This window comes from Eublepharis macularius, chromosome 12 (genome assembly GCF_028583425.1).
Source record: "Eublepharis macularius isolate TG4126 chromosome 12, MPM_Emac_v1.0, whole genome shotgun sequence".
NCBI classification, from domain to species: Eukaryota; Metazoa; Chordata; class Lepidosauria; order Squamata; family Eublepharidae; genus Eublepharis; species Eublepharis macularius.
Genome location: NC_072801.1, coordinates 26,030,493 through 26,048,428, shown reverse-complemented (window position 1 = coordinate 26,048,428; position 17,936 = coordinate 26,030,493). Strand labels below are relative to the sequence as shown.

At 43.6% G+C, this 17,936-nt stretch overlaps 1 protein-coding gene across 2 annotated transcripts; it reads left to right on the top strand.

Annotated features, from left to right (window-relative positions):
* Window positions 1-497: 497 nt before the first annotated feature.
* FLCN (folliculin) lies at window positions 498-17,608 on the top strand. 2 transcript variants are annotated; one of them, XM_054993278.1, is made up of 12 exons: window positions 498-591; window positions 1,723-2,083; window positions 2,768-2,914; window positions 4,072-4,293; window positions 6,083-6,243; window positions 7,609-7,700; window positions 10,313-10,506; window positions 11,110-11,223; window positions 11,378-11,501; window positions 12,663-12,794; window positions 14,597-14,702; window positions 15,430-17,608. In XM_054993278.1, exons 2-12 carry the CDS (start codon window positions 1,835-1,837, stop codon window positions 15,635-15,637), a joined length of 1,749 nt encoding a protein of 582 aa, XP_054849253.1. In that variant the 5' UTR covers window positions 498-591; window positions 1,723-1,834; the 3' UTR covers window positions 15,638-17,608. The 2 variants fall into 2 exon arrangements, with proteins under 2 accessions (XP_054849253.1, XP_054849252.1); XM_054993277.1 differs by having other exon boundaries at window positions 498-602.
* Window positions 17,609-17,936: the final 328 nt, after the last annotated feature.

The following is a 17,936-nucleotide window of genomic DNA, read 5'->3' as shown; positions in this document are numbered from 1 at the left end:
CCATTTCTCTAGAAGGGGTGGAACAAAAGCAAGAAAAAAGCCGAAAGGCGCTGCCCGTTGCGGTATGGCTCGTCTTTCAAGCTCATCGCCTCCTTTTCAGTCGCTGAGTTCTACCTAACGGTGTACTTTTACCTGCCTCGGTCTGCATGCAACACATACCTTGCGAAGAAATCAATGTTTACCCCCCGTTTTAGAGATGGTCTTGCCCATTCCTTGTTGCTTCGGTTCCCCTTAGGCTGAACTATTTACAGATCCTAGGGGAGAGAGAATCGCAGAGTTTGTGAAGGGGTGGGAAAATTACCGATGAAGTTTTGGGAATTACATTTTACTCCCTTTGTATCTCTAATACCATGTGTTTTTTAGTGTTATACCCCGCGAGGCTGCGTAAAAAAGCAGCGAACGCTCTTTAACTTCCCCCTCCGGGGACACTGAATGGTGTCGCCGACTCAGTCAGTGTCAGGCGCTCTGGGTTGGAACACAACCGTGGACGGTGCGCATGTGCAAAAGGGAAAGGCGAGTCAACCGCTCGGAGACCCTCTTCCAGGGAGGGCGACCTCAGCAGGGACTGGCAGCTGGCAGGGAACCTGGAAGGTGAGGCAAAGGTAAGGAGGGCAGGAGGGGGCACTTCTGGCTAGGATGGTGTCTTGTCTTAGGCGCCTGCGAGTGTCTTTCAGCATATATCGGGCAGTAGATCCAACATATATATATAGACCACCTTTCTTGCTGAAGTTCAAGGAGGACCACACAATCTAAATCAATGCAGTCAATAGGATGATGATGCATCCCATCTGGAGGGATGAATAAGGAACCAGCCCCCCCCCCCCCTTTAGTGGGGTTTTATTTAAGTCCAATCCTGTTGATCATATTGATTTCCTCTATGTAATCTGCCTTGGGTCCCAGCGAGAAAGGCGGACTTTAAATAAATAGAACCGGCCACCCTTCAGTTTTTATTAGGGTTGCTCAGATCAGGTTGGCAGTAGCATTGCATGCAGGGGCAGTGTTGCAAACCTGGAATAACTAAGGTGCTTTGTGGCTGCAGGAGGGTGGTGCAGTACAAGAAGGTGGGCTGAAAAAGGATAGCAGGTAGTGGTGGCAGGGTGAATCCCTGAAGGAACCTTGTTGGTTTGAGGTTTGGGGGTGGGATTCAGCATTGGGGACACCCATGATCTGCCTTCTAGTGAGTCAGATCCTTTGTCCATCAAGGTCAGTCTTGTCTCCTCTGACTGGCAGTGGCTGTCCAGGGTCTCAGGCAGAGGCCTTTTCACATCACCTCCTGCCTGATCCTTTTAACTGGAGATGCTGGGGATTGAACCTGGGACCTTCTGAATGTTCTGCCGCTGAGCCATATAGTTCTTCTCCCTTCTACTTTATCCTTGCAAAAACCCTACCAGGTAGGTTAGGATGAGAAGATGTGACTGGTCCAAGGTCATCCAGCAACTTCCTTGGCATAGCGGGGATTCATAGTGGGGCTGTTTTGGGTGTCCCAGATCTCCCTCTTAAAGATCACTCATCTTAATATATCTAAAGTCATGCCACTCGCTCTCTACATCTTTATTAATAATCTTTGGGAAAGCACCTTGAGAAAATGGCAGGATTTGTACCTTTCCTATGTCTGCCCAAAGAATGTTGCATTCTAATGTTCATGTAGCACTAGATACAGTTGTTTACTTATGAACATATGTGTTGATGTTTCTTCGAACAAATATAAAATGTATTTTTAAGGGACCTTTGGACCTAGATTTGCTCCCAAAGCAGAAGGAAGAAAGGCCCTGGAAGGCATCGTGGCTGTTTTGTGGCACCTGCTGCTCTTTTCAGAGGCAAGGAGTGAGCTGCGATGAATGCTATAGTGGTCCTCTGCCATTTCTGTGAGCTGCATGGCCCGCGTACCCTCTTCTGCACGGAAGTCCTGCACGCCCCCCTTCCGCAGGGCACAGGGAATGGGGATAGCCCCGGGCAGAGCGAGCAGCCAGAAGAGGAGGAAGGGGGCATTCAAATGAGTAGCCGGATTCGGTCACACAGCCCAGCGGAGGGTGCCAGTGCAGACTCAAGCAGCCCGGGACCAAAGAAGTCAGATATGTGTGAGGCAAGTAAGCCCTTTTGTTTTGAAGAAGTAGTAGTAAAATCCTGTTTCTGTAAATGCTTGACTAATTTGTCTTTTTCTCTAAGGACTCTAAATGGCTATCCTAAGCTGGCTTTGGTTTTGTAAATAGATATAGGGAAATCACTTTTTAAAACATCCTGTCCTTCCTTTGGAGGAGCTGAGGAGACCATACTTTATCCTCCCCTCTTCCATTTAAATCTCACAAGTCACAACTGCCTTGTGAGGTAGGCTAGGCTGATGACTTTAGCGGCAAAGTGGGAGATTTGAACTCACGTCTGCACACTAGTCAAACATGCTAACTACCAAATACGCTCATATGAAACTGCCGGCATTAGAATTTGGGCCTGTCCTCCTCACCCTGGCAGTAGTTCTTTCTCCACAGCTGCCTGAGATTCTTTACTGGAGATACTAGGATTGAACCTAGGCTTTTCTGCCTGCTAAGCAGTCACTCTGCTATTGAGCGATGGGCCCTCAGTGTATGTTAGCTTGTATGAAAAGGATGTAGCATCGCTCTAGCTTGCCTTAAAGGTCTTCTTTGCTCAGGATTTTGCTTTTATCCTGAAACGATCGATAGGTGTTATTTTCCCTTTCTGAACGATGTTATTTTATCCCCGGAATTCTGATGGCAAATTACCTTCACTCTGCTCCTCTCTGTCCCCGATCTAGGGGTGCCGTTCTCTTCCAGCGGGGCACCCGGGCTATGTTAGCCATGACAAAGAGACCTCCATCAAATACGTCAGTCACCAGCACCCAAACCATCCACAGCTCTTCAGCATCGTACGCCAGGCCTGTGTACGCAGCCTCAGCTGTGAGGTAAGCCACCAGGAATCTGTTTTGAACCCGCCTCCCCAATACTTTGCACTCTGCTAAGCCTCACTGGTGCTGGTGGGTCTAAATGGAGCCCCAAGGAATTAAGGCTGTGCTATCTCTTGAACGCTTCCAAGCATGGATGTGAGATTGCACCCATGTTCGCTGCAACGGCAAAAGGATGATCTAGGGTGATCTCTCATTTCTCAGTGGAAGCATTAGGGTATGCAGTCTTCTTGGAGCTCTGATGGTCTTCTTTATCCATCCCCCCCCCCCCAACTCTCATACATCACTGGGAAATGGGAGATTTTATTGTCGAAGGCTTTCACGGCCAGAGAATGCTGGTTGTTGTGGATTTTCCGGGCTGTATAGCCATGGTCTTGGCATTGTAGTTCCTGACATTTCGCCAGCAGCTGTGACTGGCATCTTCAGAGGTATAGCACCAAAAGACAGTCTTTTGGTGCTACACCTCTGAAGATGCCAGTCACAGCTGCTGGCGAAATGTCAGGAACTACAATGCCAAGACCACGGCCATACAGCCTGGAAAATCCACAACAACCAAATGGGAGATTGTCCAGTCATTGTGGTCTGTGGGCCTCGAGAGGTTCCTGACCCTCAGTGCCTATGTCTGGTAGTAAAATCTCACAAATGCTTTCTTGGGACACAGTCTCCTTGAATTGACCTGACTAGGATTTTGAGTGGATCTTCTGAGGCTTGCATTGTAAACTAGTCAAAGGAGCATGTGATGCTTGTTTTTGTGAGAAAAAAATTTAATCCCATAAAGATTATGGATTGGGTTGGAAAAATTTCTGTGCAGCCTCTCCAGGCAGCAGCCTGAGGCAGCTTAAAAAAGACAACATAATAAAAATGTAGAATGTCTTAAAGGTCATTTAATTAAAACCAGACACTAAAAACCCAGCCGCAGCATAACACAGCACAAAAAAGGTCTTTTGCTGAGTCAGGCCTTTAATCTATCAGGGTCAGTTTTATCTGCTCTGACTGGCCATGACTGTCTGTTATCTCTGGTTGAAGTCTTTCCAGTCACCTCCTGCCTGATTTGGAGATGCCAGGTATCAAAGTGGAGACCTACATCACGCAAAGCAGATATTCTACCACCAGGCCTTCTACATTCATTTCCTTGTTCTCTTGCCCTTCCTTGCAAGGTGTGTCCAGGCCGCGAAGGCCCCATCTTCTTTGGCGACGAGCAGCATGGCTTTGTGTTCAGCCACACTTTTTTCATCAAAGACAGCCTGGCCCGAGGCTTCCAACGTTGGTACAGTATCATCACCGTAATGATGGACCGCATCTACCTCATCAATTCCTGGCCATTCCTTCTGGGCAAGATCCGAGGGATCATTGATGAACTGCAGGGCAAAGCGCTGAAGGTGAGGGGTGCACGTGGGAGTGATAGGGCTGGCATGGCCAAGGCTGCAATGCTCATTTAGTGTTGCATCAGTTCAACACTCCCCCTCCCACCAGTGAAATTGGCCATATATCACAGAAGCCGCCTTACACCGAGTCAGACAACTGTTCCATGTGGTTGACTTTTAGTTAGCAGTTGATCTCAGGCAAAGAGGAGTCTTTGCTGGCATCTGTTCGCTTAGATCTGGGAAATATTTGCCTACTTGATCTAAAAGATCCTTACCCCAAATCTTCATTGCTAATCGAGTCCCAAACTGTAACTGAATGATGGAATTCCGGCAAAATGGAATAGAACTCCCAAACTTCTGAATGCACCTTTCAGGATTTTTTTGAGATGATATATGTTTGTGTGGAGGTGATATAGTGTTGGACTAGGACCTGGGAGACCTGGGTTCTAATTCATGTGGAAAGAACAGTGGCATTACCCTGGTGCTCATAAATTTTTTGCCAGTTTTGTATCTTGGATGGCTGATTATTGGAGAGAGCTCTCAGTTCAGCAACTGCTGATAAAATATACAGAGGCATAACAGATGGGGTATTAGGAGTGTTGTGTCCCCCCCCCCCCACACGCACACAACATTTAGGAAGTAGCAAGATTTTCTAGGTGCCTCCTTAAAAGGCGGAAGAGTCAGAAACTTGAATGTACCAGTTGGGATGTAATATAGTAAAGAGTCTAGTAGCACCTTTAAGACTAGCCAACTTTATATAAGCATCTGCATGAAGAGCTGTAGTTCTCGAAACCTTATGCTGCAATAAAGTTGGTTAGTCTTAAAGGTGCTACTGGACTCTTCACTATTTTGCAACTACAGACTAACACGGCTAACTCCTCTTGATCAGTTGGGGTGTGTGTGTGTTTGTCAATATGGTATACAGAATACATTTGTGTAGATTCAGTGATGTGTAGTGGATAGAGTCAGATTAAGACTCAATGTCTTAATCTCCATTGGGGGAAAAAGTGGGATATAAATTAAGCAAATAAGTCTGGGAGACCTGGGTTCAGAACACCACTTGGCTATGGAAGCTTGCTGGGAGACCTGGGGCCAGTCACTCCCTCTCAACCTAACCAACCTCACAGGATTGTTGTGAGGATAAATGGAGGAGAGAGAACTGTGTGAGCTGCCCTGAGCTGCTTTGAAAGAAGAGCAAGATAAAAATGTGCTAGATTCTCCAGACACCCGCCAACCAAGGTAATTCTCAATGCATCTGATGGATTCATGTTCACAAAACTGCCTGCCCCAGTAAACATGTTAGTTTGTTGCACCAAAACAAAAACCGGATCTTGTGTCGCATTAACAAGGATAGCCTCTTTCTGTGGAGAGCAGTCTTGGCCAGGGCTAGGGGCTTGGGATAGCAATTGGAGAGATGGGCAAAGGTTGGTTAGAGCGTTGGACCAGAATCATGGAGACTTAGGTTCAAATCCCCACTTGGTCATGGCAGTTTGAAGCATGACCTTGGGCCTCACCCTAACCTACCTCACAGGTAGTCGTGAGGATATAATGGAGAAGAGAGCACTGTAAGGTGTTTTAAATATCCATTGGGGGAAAAGGCAGGGTATAAATTACATAATTTTTTAAAAATAGCATCTTCTGCATAGTCCTTGGGACTTTTTGCATCCTCTTGTCTCCTTTCTTTGTGAGAGAGGCACTGGGTCTCTCTGGAAACACTTCTGATTTTGAATTTGCTTTAAACCTTGATCCAGATCGAGGGAGCTTGAAGTAGGTCTCTTTTTACTATCACTTGTTTGCAATGCAGGTTTTTGAAGCGGAGCAGTATGGCTGTCCGCAGCGGGCCCAGCGCATGAATACAGCCTTCACTCCTTTTCTGCACCAGAGGAACGGCAACGCAGCTCGTTCACTCACCTCACTGACCAACGATGAAAACCTGTGGGCTTGTCTCCATACTTCCTTCGCATGGTAATGCGATCTTAAGGGAGAGATGCTTGTGAACATTTGGGGTATCTGTGGATTTGATAGGGTGGCTAAGCAGGTTTGGGTGGAAGGCTGATCTTCAGCTGAATTGCTGATTGTGAATTCATTGATTTAAGAAGCTGCGTTAACTGTAATGCCATATTACCAAATTCTTCCTCTAGACAGGGAGGGTCAGTCACCTTTTTAAAATTAAAGAGCAAAACATCAACAGAATTTGGATCAACAAAAAGCCAGTATAAGAGAGCCCCATTTGCTTAACTGAAAATATACAGCGCAACATTACGACAGGAAGGATATAACGGATCATTATCTAAAGAGCCAGTGTGGTGGAGTACTTCAAGATTTGAACTCAGGTCTGGGAGACCCAGGTTCGAATCTCCACTCTGCCATGGAAGCTTGCTGGGTAACCTTGGCCAGTCACACAATCTCAGCCTAACCTACCTCACAGAGTTGTTGTGAGGCCAAAATGGAGGAGAAGAGAATGATATTAGCTGCTTTGGGTCCCCATTGGGGAGAAAGGCAGGAGAGAAATGAAATTAATAAATAAATAAATGATTGAGAATTTACATGTGGGTTAATAATCCATAAGGCTTGTTTATAGATTAAAAGGCTGATGCTGGTTGCAAGTCCTTTATTAGGATGTGACACAAATAGTGGTCTCACAGTAAGTCACACATTTACACAGGGGTGTTTTGTGCCAGCTTTATGAAGCAAAGCTGACACCTCTCGAGAGCTTTTTAGTTTAGGTTAGGAGAAAAAGGCAGTTTAGGGAGCGACACGATAAGGGCCCTAAAACATTATGCATGGTGTGAAGAAAGTGGATGAAAACTTTTCTGCCATGATACTAGGAACCAGGGGCACTGCGTGAAAGTGGCTGACAGTCGATTCAGGGCTTGTGGAATTGCTGCCACCATATCTGGTGATGTCTGCTTGCTTAAATGGATTTAAAAGAAGCCTGAGCAGATGTATAGAGAAACGATTTATTGTTAACTAGGAACTGTGATCGTGGTCCATCAGCAGAACGCCTCTGATTGTCAGAAGCTGGGAAGCAATTGCCAGGTGACGAGTCGCTCTCTGCAAGCCCTGTGTGGGGGCTTCCCCATGGCATCTGACTGGCCACTGCTGAGAACAGGGTGCTGGGCTGGGTGGCCCATTGGTCTGCCCCTAGAGGGCTGTTCTGATATTCTTAATGTTGAGGTTCTGGATGTTCACAAACTGATGCACCAGGTGTCGTATATTTGCTGTAACTTACGCATAAATCTCTGCTTGGGTGAGATGGAGGGCATGAATGCATCTTCACGTTTTGGTGGCCACTGTCCTGATTGTTGAGAGTTCCTTTAATATTCCCAGGCTCCTAAAGGCTTGCGGAAGCCGTCTCACGGAGAAACTGCTGGAGGGTGCCCCTACCGAGGACACACTTGTTCAGATGGAAAAGCTAGCAGGTAGGATTCAAGCTCTTGAGCAGGGAAGTCACTCCCCCTGCCCTCTCACTCATCTGTTTCTTTTCCTATCACCTATTCAAAGGACTTCTCACTTGGGTCACAAGGCTGGTTTTAGATGTAGGAGGAGGGTGCTTTTCGCAGTGGTTGTTGTAAAGCACCTTGTGTACATTTCACAGAAGACCAAAACTCTGCCCTGAGTAGCTTACAATCTACAATCAGCGCCAGCGCGTCCATTGAGGCAGTGGGGGCAGCTGCCGCGAGCGCTGAACTTAGAAGGAGGTGCCGTCCCTGCTCGTCTCTCCGCCCCTTTGCCGCTGCTGCTCGCCTCGGCTCAGGTCCTGGCGAGCCGGGTGCCGCTGTGGCACAACAGCGAGCAGGGAGACGAGTGGGGAAGCGGGCCACCCTGCTCGCCCCTTCGCCACTCCTGCCTAGCTTGGCTCCTGGCGAGCTGGGTAGCACAGCAGCGAGCAGGTATCTTGCCTCAGGCACCAGAAACACTGGAGCCGGCCCTGTCTACAATACTGAGGCAAGGGAACAGAGAAAGTTGGCTCAGTGTGTGGTAGCAGTGAGACAGGCAAGCTCTATGATTGCTATTGTTAGGAAAGGGATTGGTAGTAAACGGTCAGTTATTGGAATGGTTGTGTGTGGCTTGTTTTTGTCATACCTCAAAAAGATTTGATTATGAAAAGACAAGAGTTTGAAAAGAGCTTTGTACAAATGATGAACATGTCATTTTCAAAATGTATAAACTTCTATTGAAATTTGATACAGAAGAAGAAGGTGTGAAAGGCTGTATGATAAAATGGGCTACAAATTTTGGGTATAATATACAAATGGACCAGTGGGAAAATATGTGGGAGAAGGGGCTCAAATTTACTTTTGAGTTCCACACTTAAAGAAAACTTTTATAAAATGATGTATCGATGGTATATGTCTACAGATAAATTAGCAAAAATGGGTAAAGGTATGTCAAACAAATGCTGGAAATGTGAGCAACATGAAGGAATATTTTATCACCTTTGGTGGACTTGTCTTAAAGCAAAAAAAAAATTGGTCACAAATTCATTTGATAATACAGAAAATTTTGAAGATCAATATACAACTTAAACCAGAAGCCTTCTTTTGGGACAAACAGTTGGAAAATAAACATGGTATCCTATTTTTGTATATGACAGTGGTGGCTAGGCTTTTATATAGGCAAAAATGGAAAAGTACACCACTGCCTTTAATGGATGACTGGATTCTGAAAATGATGGAGTTAGTGGAGATGGCTAAACTTACAGCTCTGATTAGAGATAAAACATTTACTTTTATAGTAAACTGGAAACCTCTTATTGACTCTATGTGCGAGACGAGAAAAAATGAACTGATGATTTGTAGGTTTGATTTCTAAGAAGATGAATTTGAGAAAGCTAAATAGAAGGGGGGCAGTATTGAAAAGGTAAATTTTGAAGGCATCAAAACTTATACCTGTTTGTAAATATATGATAGGTGTTGTAGAGAAAAATAGAAATGATTTATTATTTTTCTTTGTTTTTTCCTTTAATTTTGTTCTCTTTTTCTCCTTTATTTTTCTTTCTCTTTTCTCTTTCCTTTTTAATTGGGATTTTAAACTTATCAATAAAATAAAAAGTATTCTAGACATTATCTCAAAAAGGATATTGCAGAGATGGAAAAAAAAATCCAAAAGAAGGCAAGCAAGACGAACAAGGAGTTAGAGCATCTTTCTTAGGGGGAAAGGCTCTGGAGTGTGGAGTTATTCAGTTCAGAAAATAGTTATAGGGGATGTGATAGAGTTTATAAAATGATGCAGAGGTGGAGAAAGTAGATAGAGGAAGTTTTTTCTCCATCTAATACCAGATCTTAGGGGCACCCAGTGAAGTTGATGGGAAGCAGGTTCAAGGCAGAAGAAAGGAAATAGTACTTTACTCAATGGGTAATTAAACTGTGGAATTTGCTTCCAGTAGAAGTATTGACAGCTATGAGCATAGATGGCTTGAAAAGGGGATTAGACAGATTTGTGGAGCAGAGGTCCATCAATGGTTACTTGCAGTGATGATGAAGGGAAATCTCCATATACAGAGGCAGTCAACCTCTGAATTCCAGTGATAAAAGGCAACATCAAGAGAAGGTCTTGGCGCCTCTGCCCTGTTTGTTGCCTCCCCCTCCAGGGCAACTGGTAAGCCACTGTGTGCAATGGGGTGTTGGACTAGATGGACTCCTGGTCTGATCCAATAGGGCTCTTCTACATTCATTCCAAGGTCATGCCTGCTTAGGCTTAATTTCAACCAGGGAGCGGAATGGAGGAGTCAGGCCAGAGACAGGTTTTGAGATGGGATTTGAAGGTTGAGGCAGGAAGCTTTCTGTAGAAGGCCATTGCAGACCTTGGGGCAGTGAGGGAGAATTTGGTGAGCTGTTGAGGGAAGGAGAGCATCTAATGTGCCATGTTGTGTATTCATGGCCCACAGTTGTGTGTTGTCTGAGCCCCAGTGCCTTTTTGTCTCTTGAGGAGAAATATCCCAAGTAGGGTTCTGCTATCCCCCAGGTGGAACATGGAACCAGAATTTCCTTGGCTTACACTGAGTTTGCGATTATCTTTCCCCTTTTTTGAGATCTTGAGGAAGAATCTGAAGGCTGGGATATTTCTGAGGAGGAAGACGGGAAACCTTCCAGCCAGGCAGGAATTGGGGAAGGCTGCAGACTGATCAAGAGCCCAACCGATTCTTCTCTGATGTTGGATTGTGGTAGCTGGAACGGAGCAGCTAGGAACCAGTCTGTTTTCCGGTCCCTCCGGCACTTGAGACAGGTAGAGGATCAGGGCCCCTTGCTGGGAGATAATTTGAACTTTACTGGAGTGAGCACAGGCTCCTAGCATTTTCCCTTTCATCCCCATTGCTGATCTAATCTATTGAAATTGTTGTGCTTCCGTATAGCTATAAACCTTTTGAAGTAGAATGTGAAGTTGGTACGGATTATGTTTTAGGGTTTCACCTTTGTTTAACATTCTCTGATATCGTGCTAATGCTCAGCATCTGTGGGAGGATCTTGATGAGCTGTGGTATCCATTGAGCCTAAAATAGCAACTCAGATTTGTGAGAGATAATTTAAGAATTAAAGTTTTAAGTGTGGTTCTAAGCGGACAAATTGTGTGGCTTTCTGAAGGGTGAGGCCATATATAGTCACAGCCCACATGTCTCTGTAAATGGGCCTTTACACCATCTTTTTCTGGCTCCCTGATCAGCATAACTGGGAAAACCTCTTGCTAGAGTTGCCCTAGGGTTCAAGTACCCCCCCCCCAAATTATAGCTGAACAAACTGTTGTTGATCAATGAAAATTGGTGAGGGGTTGCCGGGGGCGGGGGAGAGAAACACAGATAATACTTAGGATGTCACTTTGTTTTTTCTTTAGGTGCTGGGGGCATCAGCTTTTCACATGCTGGCATGGCACGTGCTCATGGGGAATCAAGTCATCTGGAAAGCACGGGATCTAGATCTTGTCCAGTCTGCGTTTGATGTTCTACGGGTAGGACTGGCTGCTCCCTCCCCAGGACCCCTCAAGGAACTTGCAAAGGGCAGCGAGGCCTCTGACAACCGTTGGCTGAGCTGCTGTGATTTCATAGAAGGCGAGCAGGGACAGGCCTTGCTGCCCTTCTCACATGTCCTGTTTTCTCTCCCAGACCATGCTTCCCGTTGGTTGTGTTCGGATCATCCTCTACAGTGACAAATATGAGGAAGCTTATCGGTGTAACTTCCTAGGGCTCAGTCCTCAAGTACCAGTCCCACCACATATTCTATCATCCGGTAAGAGCGGCACTCATTGGTCCAGGGTGTACTTCTTCACTCACACTTTATGATGGGTTTTGCTCCCTTCTGCGGAGAACTCTCAAAGGCTGAAGTGCTGTTTCTGCTGGCCCAGGAGGGAAAATATAGTGACACGTTCTATTCCCTTGCTTGCTGGCATGGGGTAATGATTGGAGTGTCAGATCAGCTGCTTTGAGGTCCCTGTTGAAAGCAGGGGAGTGGGATGTTAATGTCTAAATAAAAGAAGTTTCAAAATGTAGACAGAGGCAAAAATAGCCATTTTGTCTGGAAATATGAAAGCCACCAGTTAAATTGGATCCCACCCCACCAGCGCAAATTTAAACACAGGGGTCCCTTCTGAGGCAGAGAGCCAAAGAAAAAACATGGTAGTTACAGCTGGAGCTCACATATAGCTTTCGGTGCACCTTAAACCCAGTTTTTCACTCATAACGGTGCAATCTGATGAATCTACAATACCTTCTAGTTTCCTACACATTTTAAGATTTTTGTGCTTCCCCCCTGTGGGACTTGAAACCTTTCTCATTAATACTTGGTGACAGTTTGTTGCGTCCTGTCATAAAGATCTTTTCACTGCACCTGTTGATCACTAACAGAACAACATAGCTGCCTACAATCTTCCTCTGATATTTATTTATATTTATTAAAAACATTTATATCTCGCTTCCTACCCCGGCTCCCATGGCTCAGGGTAGTTTACGATATCTAATTAGAAACATCAAATAACCATAGAACTCAGGCAGTATCTGATGAAGGGAGCTCTGACTCTGGAAAGCTCCATACCCTGGAAATCTTGTTGGTCTTTAAAGTGCTGCTGGACTTAAATCTCATTCTTCTACTGCAGAGCAACATGAAAATAACTCCCCCCCCCACACACACACCTAACAAAATGCCTGCAACTTTTTACCTCCTGTTAAAAGTTCTGGTGAATAAGAACTTAACAGCACCTCCTGGAAGTTTCTAAGGCTGGCACCTGCCCCGTCTGTACCTGGTACCTGGGGATGTGTGGCACATGGGGATATGTTCCGTATCATAGGACTGACTTTGGAATGGACTGTGTCTTGAGGGTTACTTTACAAATTACTATGTCTGAAAAAATGCAATAATTGTACTGGGTCTCTGCGCCTGTGGCTCTTGATCTAGAATTTGCTGTCCTCGTGGATGTCCGCACTGCCACCCGTTCCAGCCTGTACCCTGTGTTGTTTGATGACGAGCAGCCACTTAGCAAGTATGAATTTGTGGTCACCAGTGGGAGCCCTGTGGGGACGGACAGAGGTAAGCAGTGTGCTCAGCCATCGCGGAAACATGTTTCATTTGGTAGACTCATAGTTTTGTTTGGTAGCAGCGATAGTTTTGGGGAAGAAAGTTATCTCATCCACTCCTATTAACCATTTTGGCTATGTGCATAGAAAGAGGAGAGGTATTTATTGTCTGGGGTTGCATGAAGGTAACCTAGTTTGCTGTTCAGCTGATGGTACAGCATGCTGTGTGAATGGTCAGTGTGTACTAAAACAAGCAAGTCTGCAATCTGTGAGGATGAGTAGAGCATGTGTTTTGCAACGCAGAAGGCTCCCTGGCATCGAATATTGGATAGTGTTAGGTGGGGATAAACAGTTTTCTTCCTGGGAGCTGCGGCCTGTTTCTGGATAATACTGTTGGTCTGACCCATATAATAGCCTGAGTAGACAATACTTGATGGAACAATGGTCTGATTCAGTATAAAGCAGCTTCATGTGTTCATATAGGAAAAGCCATCAATCAGGAGTTAATACCTATTTTAGATATAGCTCTTAAGAATAAAAAAAGCATACTTAGGTTCATTCCTCCTCTTCACGCTTCTAGGAAGCCTGTGTACCACTTGCCATTTTAATGAACATCTGTCTTTAAAAAAATAGCATTGAAAAATCTGCTACCTGTTTAGTTGATGGATCTAATTAATTCATCTAATGAAATGTGGTAGTCCATGTAAATAGCATTCCTGCCCCCATGGCTTGCTTCGTTTGCAACACCGTCACATCCAGTATGCTTGTTTAATGCAAACTGTCCCAGAACTACTGAAGCGAGAGCAGTCCGTGGGGATTGTAGTGAATCTCCAGGGCAACTTGTGGCAGAGAGACTGGTAGCAATCTGTGCCTAATTTAAAGAAATGGCCACCCATTGAGCTTACTGTGATAACATGTTTTCTTTCTTTTTTTAAAAAAATCATATTTATTTTAATTATAAATAACAAAATATGCTTACAAGATAAGATATGCTATTAATACAATCTTGTTTTGATATTAACATAAATAGTTACATTGTATTATTGAGTCCTGCAAATTATCGAAATGATTTTGAGAACTCGGGTCGGTTGAGCTGATATACTCTAGTTTAGATAATTCAAAATTGTTTGATAAATTTTATTTGGTGGTTGTACATTTTCCGTACAAATGAACTCAAAAAAAGGAAACAGTTTTTCCAAAAAAATTGTTGTTTGGGGGAAATGTTCCGCTTGGTAAATTCCATCATTGATCTTTTCAATTAAAAAGTGGTCCCAAATTTTAGAATACCAACTGGTAATTGTAGTTGTAGTATGTGTTTTCCATTTTAGTGCTATTGCATTTTTTGCTGCCATTAGAAAAATATCAATGAGGTCTCGCCTAATTGGAGGGCTATCTATATCATCCCATTGATCCAAAAATATCAGCTCAGGGTTTCATTGGTATTTTATAACCAGTTAACAAAAAAAATTGGTTTAAAATTGTTTTCCGAAATTCTTCTATATAATGACATTTCCACCAACAGTGTATATATGATCCTGGTTCACCACATCCTTTCTAACATTGGGTGAGTAGTGGGAATAAATGGCAGCTAGTTTTTTAGGAGTAAGGTACCATCTTGCTAAAATCTTATATGATTGCAACTTGATATTGATTGTTGACGAGTTGAGAATTTGGATGATGACATGGATTCTGTTAATACTTAGGGCTTGCTAATTGGGTGGATAATTTTTCTTACACTTAATTACTTGTTCATCACATGCTAAAGTCTCTCTCCACCCCCACCCCCCCACCGCCATCCCCATTTCTGGGAAACAGTTGGCCCCACCATCTTGAACAAGATTGAAGCTGCTCTGATGAATCAGAATCTTTCGGTGGATGTTGTGGACCAATGCCTCATCTGCCTGAAGGAGGAGTGGATGAAGTAAGTGGCTGCTTCTCTAAAACGTTTTAATGCTGAGATGCACGTGTCGTTTCCCCCCTGCCCTCCACTGATCATGTTGAAAGAATGCAGGGGCAAAAGGCTCAAGTAAAGGAATTACTTTTAAAAGACAGATGACACCCAGGTTTGAAAGGATCTCTTGAGGTGTGAATCCAAAGAATCACATGTATCCAATCAACATATTGATCAGTGTGGATGGGAAGGGGGAGGAGCTGCTGTTCTGTGATGGTCTCCTCAGATATGGCAGAACTGACTGCACCGTTCTTTGGTTCCTTATCAACTCTCAGACCTTGAACAGTGCAATCCTAAACAGAGTTGCATTGTTCTAAGCCCGTGGACTTCAAAGGGTGTAACTGCGCTTAGGATTTCACAGTTCATTTAGCAAGTTAGGTGTAATAGCAGACAATGTTTTTGACTGGATAAACTCCAAGATGCAATTCCACCTTGGCGTTTTGCTACGTGAGAGATTTCATTCTTTAAGCACTCTGGTTTATGCCAAGTTCCAATTTTTAATTCTTAACATAGAATGGAGAAACTAGTTGCCATACTCAGTGTAGTGAACCAACCTGAGGGAAATCTGTATTTCCTCTTCCTTATTCTGAGAGGATAATTTATGCTGCTGTTACCTTGAAATGTTTGGTTTTTGAACCTTAAAATGTTTTTTGTTTTTAATTTCTGGTTTTCTTGTGGGGGGGGGTGCCTTTGTTAGTAAAGTGAAGGTCCTTTTCAAGTTCACCAAAGTGGACAGCAGGCCTAAGGAAGACACCCAAAAGCTACTGAGCATTTTGGGAGCTGCAGAGGAGGACAATGTGAAGCTGCTGAAGTTCTGGATGACAGGCCTGAGCAAGACGTACAAATCTCACCTCATGTCAACCGTTCGCAGTCCAACATCATCGTCCTTGGAGTCTCGAAATTAGCTTGGAGTTCCCTGGCAGTTCTTGGGAATCCTTCACTTTGGCTTTCCCTGTGCTCCAGGTCTGAGGACTGATGCAAGGAATAATGAGATTCCTCTGGCTTTGGCATATCCATGGAGAGTTACAGTTTACTACTATATACTACTGTACACACAGATGCCTTAATGTCCTCTGTGCTGGTTTCCAGGAATTCAGGCGCACTCGTTCTCCCTACTTATGGGGATGTCTCCATGCCTGTTGGCCAGAAAATACAATGATGTCTTGGAGCATGCATTTCTGACCAATATTCAAAGCTGGGAATGGTAAATTTGGCTGCCTCTCAGGGCTTTTTCTAGGTGATAACTGAGGGCACATTGAGGCTTCTGGCCTTCTCTGACACGATGCTTGGCAAGTGAGAAGCACTTACTTGTTTTCAGATTGGTAGAGGTCTCCTTTACCGGCATTGCTGTATGTTCTTAATATTTGTGTGTTAAGGAGAGCCCCTCTGTTAATTTTACAATTGTGAACAACTTGCAGATTTGTCTAGGGATGGGTTAATGAAATTTAGAAAATGTTGTTCATGGCAATAGATTTCCTAGTCTCCATGCAGCCAAAAGCAAAACAAGAGGCTGTTTTTTTGTATCGAGGACAGCTTGGGCTGGTAGACGTGCACTGTGATTGGGCTGTTTTTTTGTATAATCTGCTGGATATATGGACTCAAAACAGCCCTTGTCCTGGAAAGAGAAACTTAATTTTCATATTTGGAGGGAATTTGCTTGTAATGCCATGAACTTTATATTCTCGTGAAAGGCAGTGAAAACTTCAAGTTGCATCCCTCACTCCTCCTCTAGATATGTAGATTTGGTGCTTTCAAGAAAATCAAAACTGTTTTTAATGATAAGATCTTTTTTCAGTATCAAGTGGACAAGAAGCAACACTACAAGTACATTACATACTGATATCTGGTATTTATGTAACAGCCAACATCTGGTCAGACAGTTGTTTGTTCAGCTATAAGAGAAATGTTAGGTTTGAGGTTACAAAAGTGAGAAATTCTTTTACTCCTGTGTGTTCTGGAGTAGGGGGAGAGTAAAATCTGACTTCATTTGGACTTTGAATTGTGTCTTTTGATGTTTATGCTACAGACAAAGGTGAGTGGGGGCTGCATGTTGGTCTGTCTCAATTTGGCAATTGCTATTTAAGATGCCTTCATTAGTATTTGCTGCTGCAAACATTGTGGGCAAATGTGTCCCTAGAATGGACAGGATGGCATAGCATAGTAAAAAGTGATGAAATGGGATTTCCAGATATCAGAACATTATGCTTTGGGACTGGCTCTAAGAACCTTTTTATCCCCATGTTGTCCATTTTTTTTTATATTTGCTAGTTGTATAGTACTTTGCCATTTCTTTTGCTGGGGACATTCCCCTCCCTCATCCTGAAAAATGTTTATGTTGAAATTTAAAATGGGAGAAATGAAGATGATTTTTAAAAACTTGACATATTTAGCTGTTTGTACAGTGATCTCTGTAAACTGTTAACATTATCTCAGCCTGTGTGGTTTAAATATTTTTTAAAAAATAGCCGTGGCATGTTTCCTATGCAAGAAAAATTCCCTAAGAAGTTTTACTAGAGGATGGATTTACTAGATTTATATTGATTTTGTTGATGTTGTCATTTTAATTTATAAGCTACATTCAGTTTGTAGACTGTGAAACCAAATAAAACAGTCATTTTTGTCCCAGCAGGGAAGCCTGGTTTTTAATATCTTGAGGCATACACTTCTACAGTGTGTGTGTATACAAGCGCACACATGTATTAGTTTAAGGACTACTAGCCGCTCATTGCTGCCTCAAATGCATGGTCTTTAGCCAGGTAATAATCTTCTGAGCAGATTTTGTTTTTATTGCAGTGAAATTATATGTATTTTCCAAACATACTTTTCTGATAATACACACTGAGTTAATAAATTACATAAGATTCATCTGTACGATATTTTCTTATACCTTCTCAAGTTTATTAAATTCAGGGTACTTCTGTGGAACTATAAATTTAAAGCAGGCAAATAACTCCTATGCTTTACACAACCATTCATTCATACTGGGAATAATCTTTTGCTTCTATACTATTGCAAAAAAACCCCCCAAACCCTGGCAGCTGTTAATATATATTGTACAATAACTTCATAGCAGGCAAACTACATAATTAAGAAAGTCTGGTATAGATGGGATCTGTGTTTCTGATACTATATTTCAATATGGCTCAGCATGCCAACTAATCTGGGTTCACTCCCTGCAAGTGGTGGTGTGAAAAGTCAGTTGCT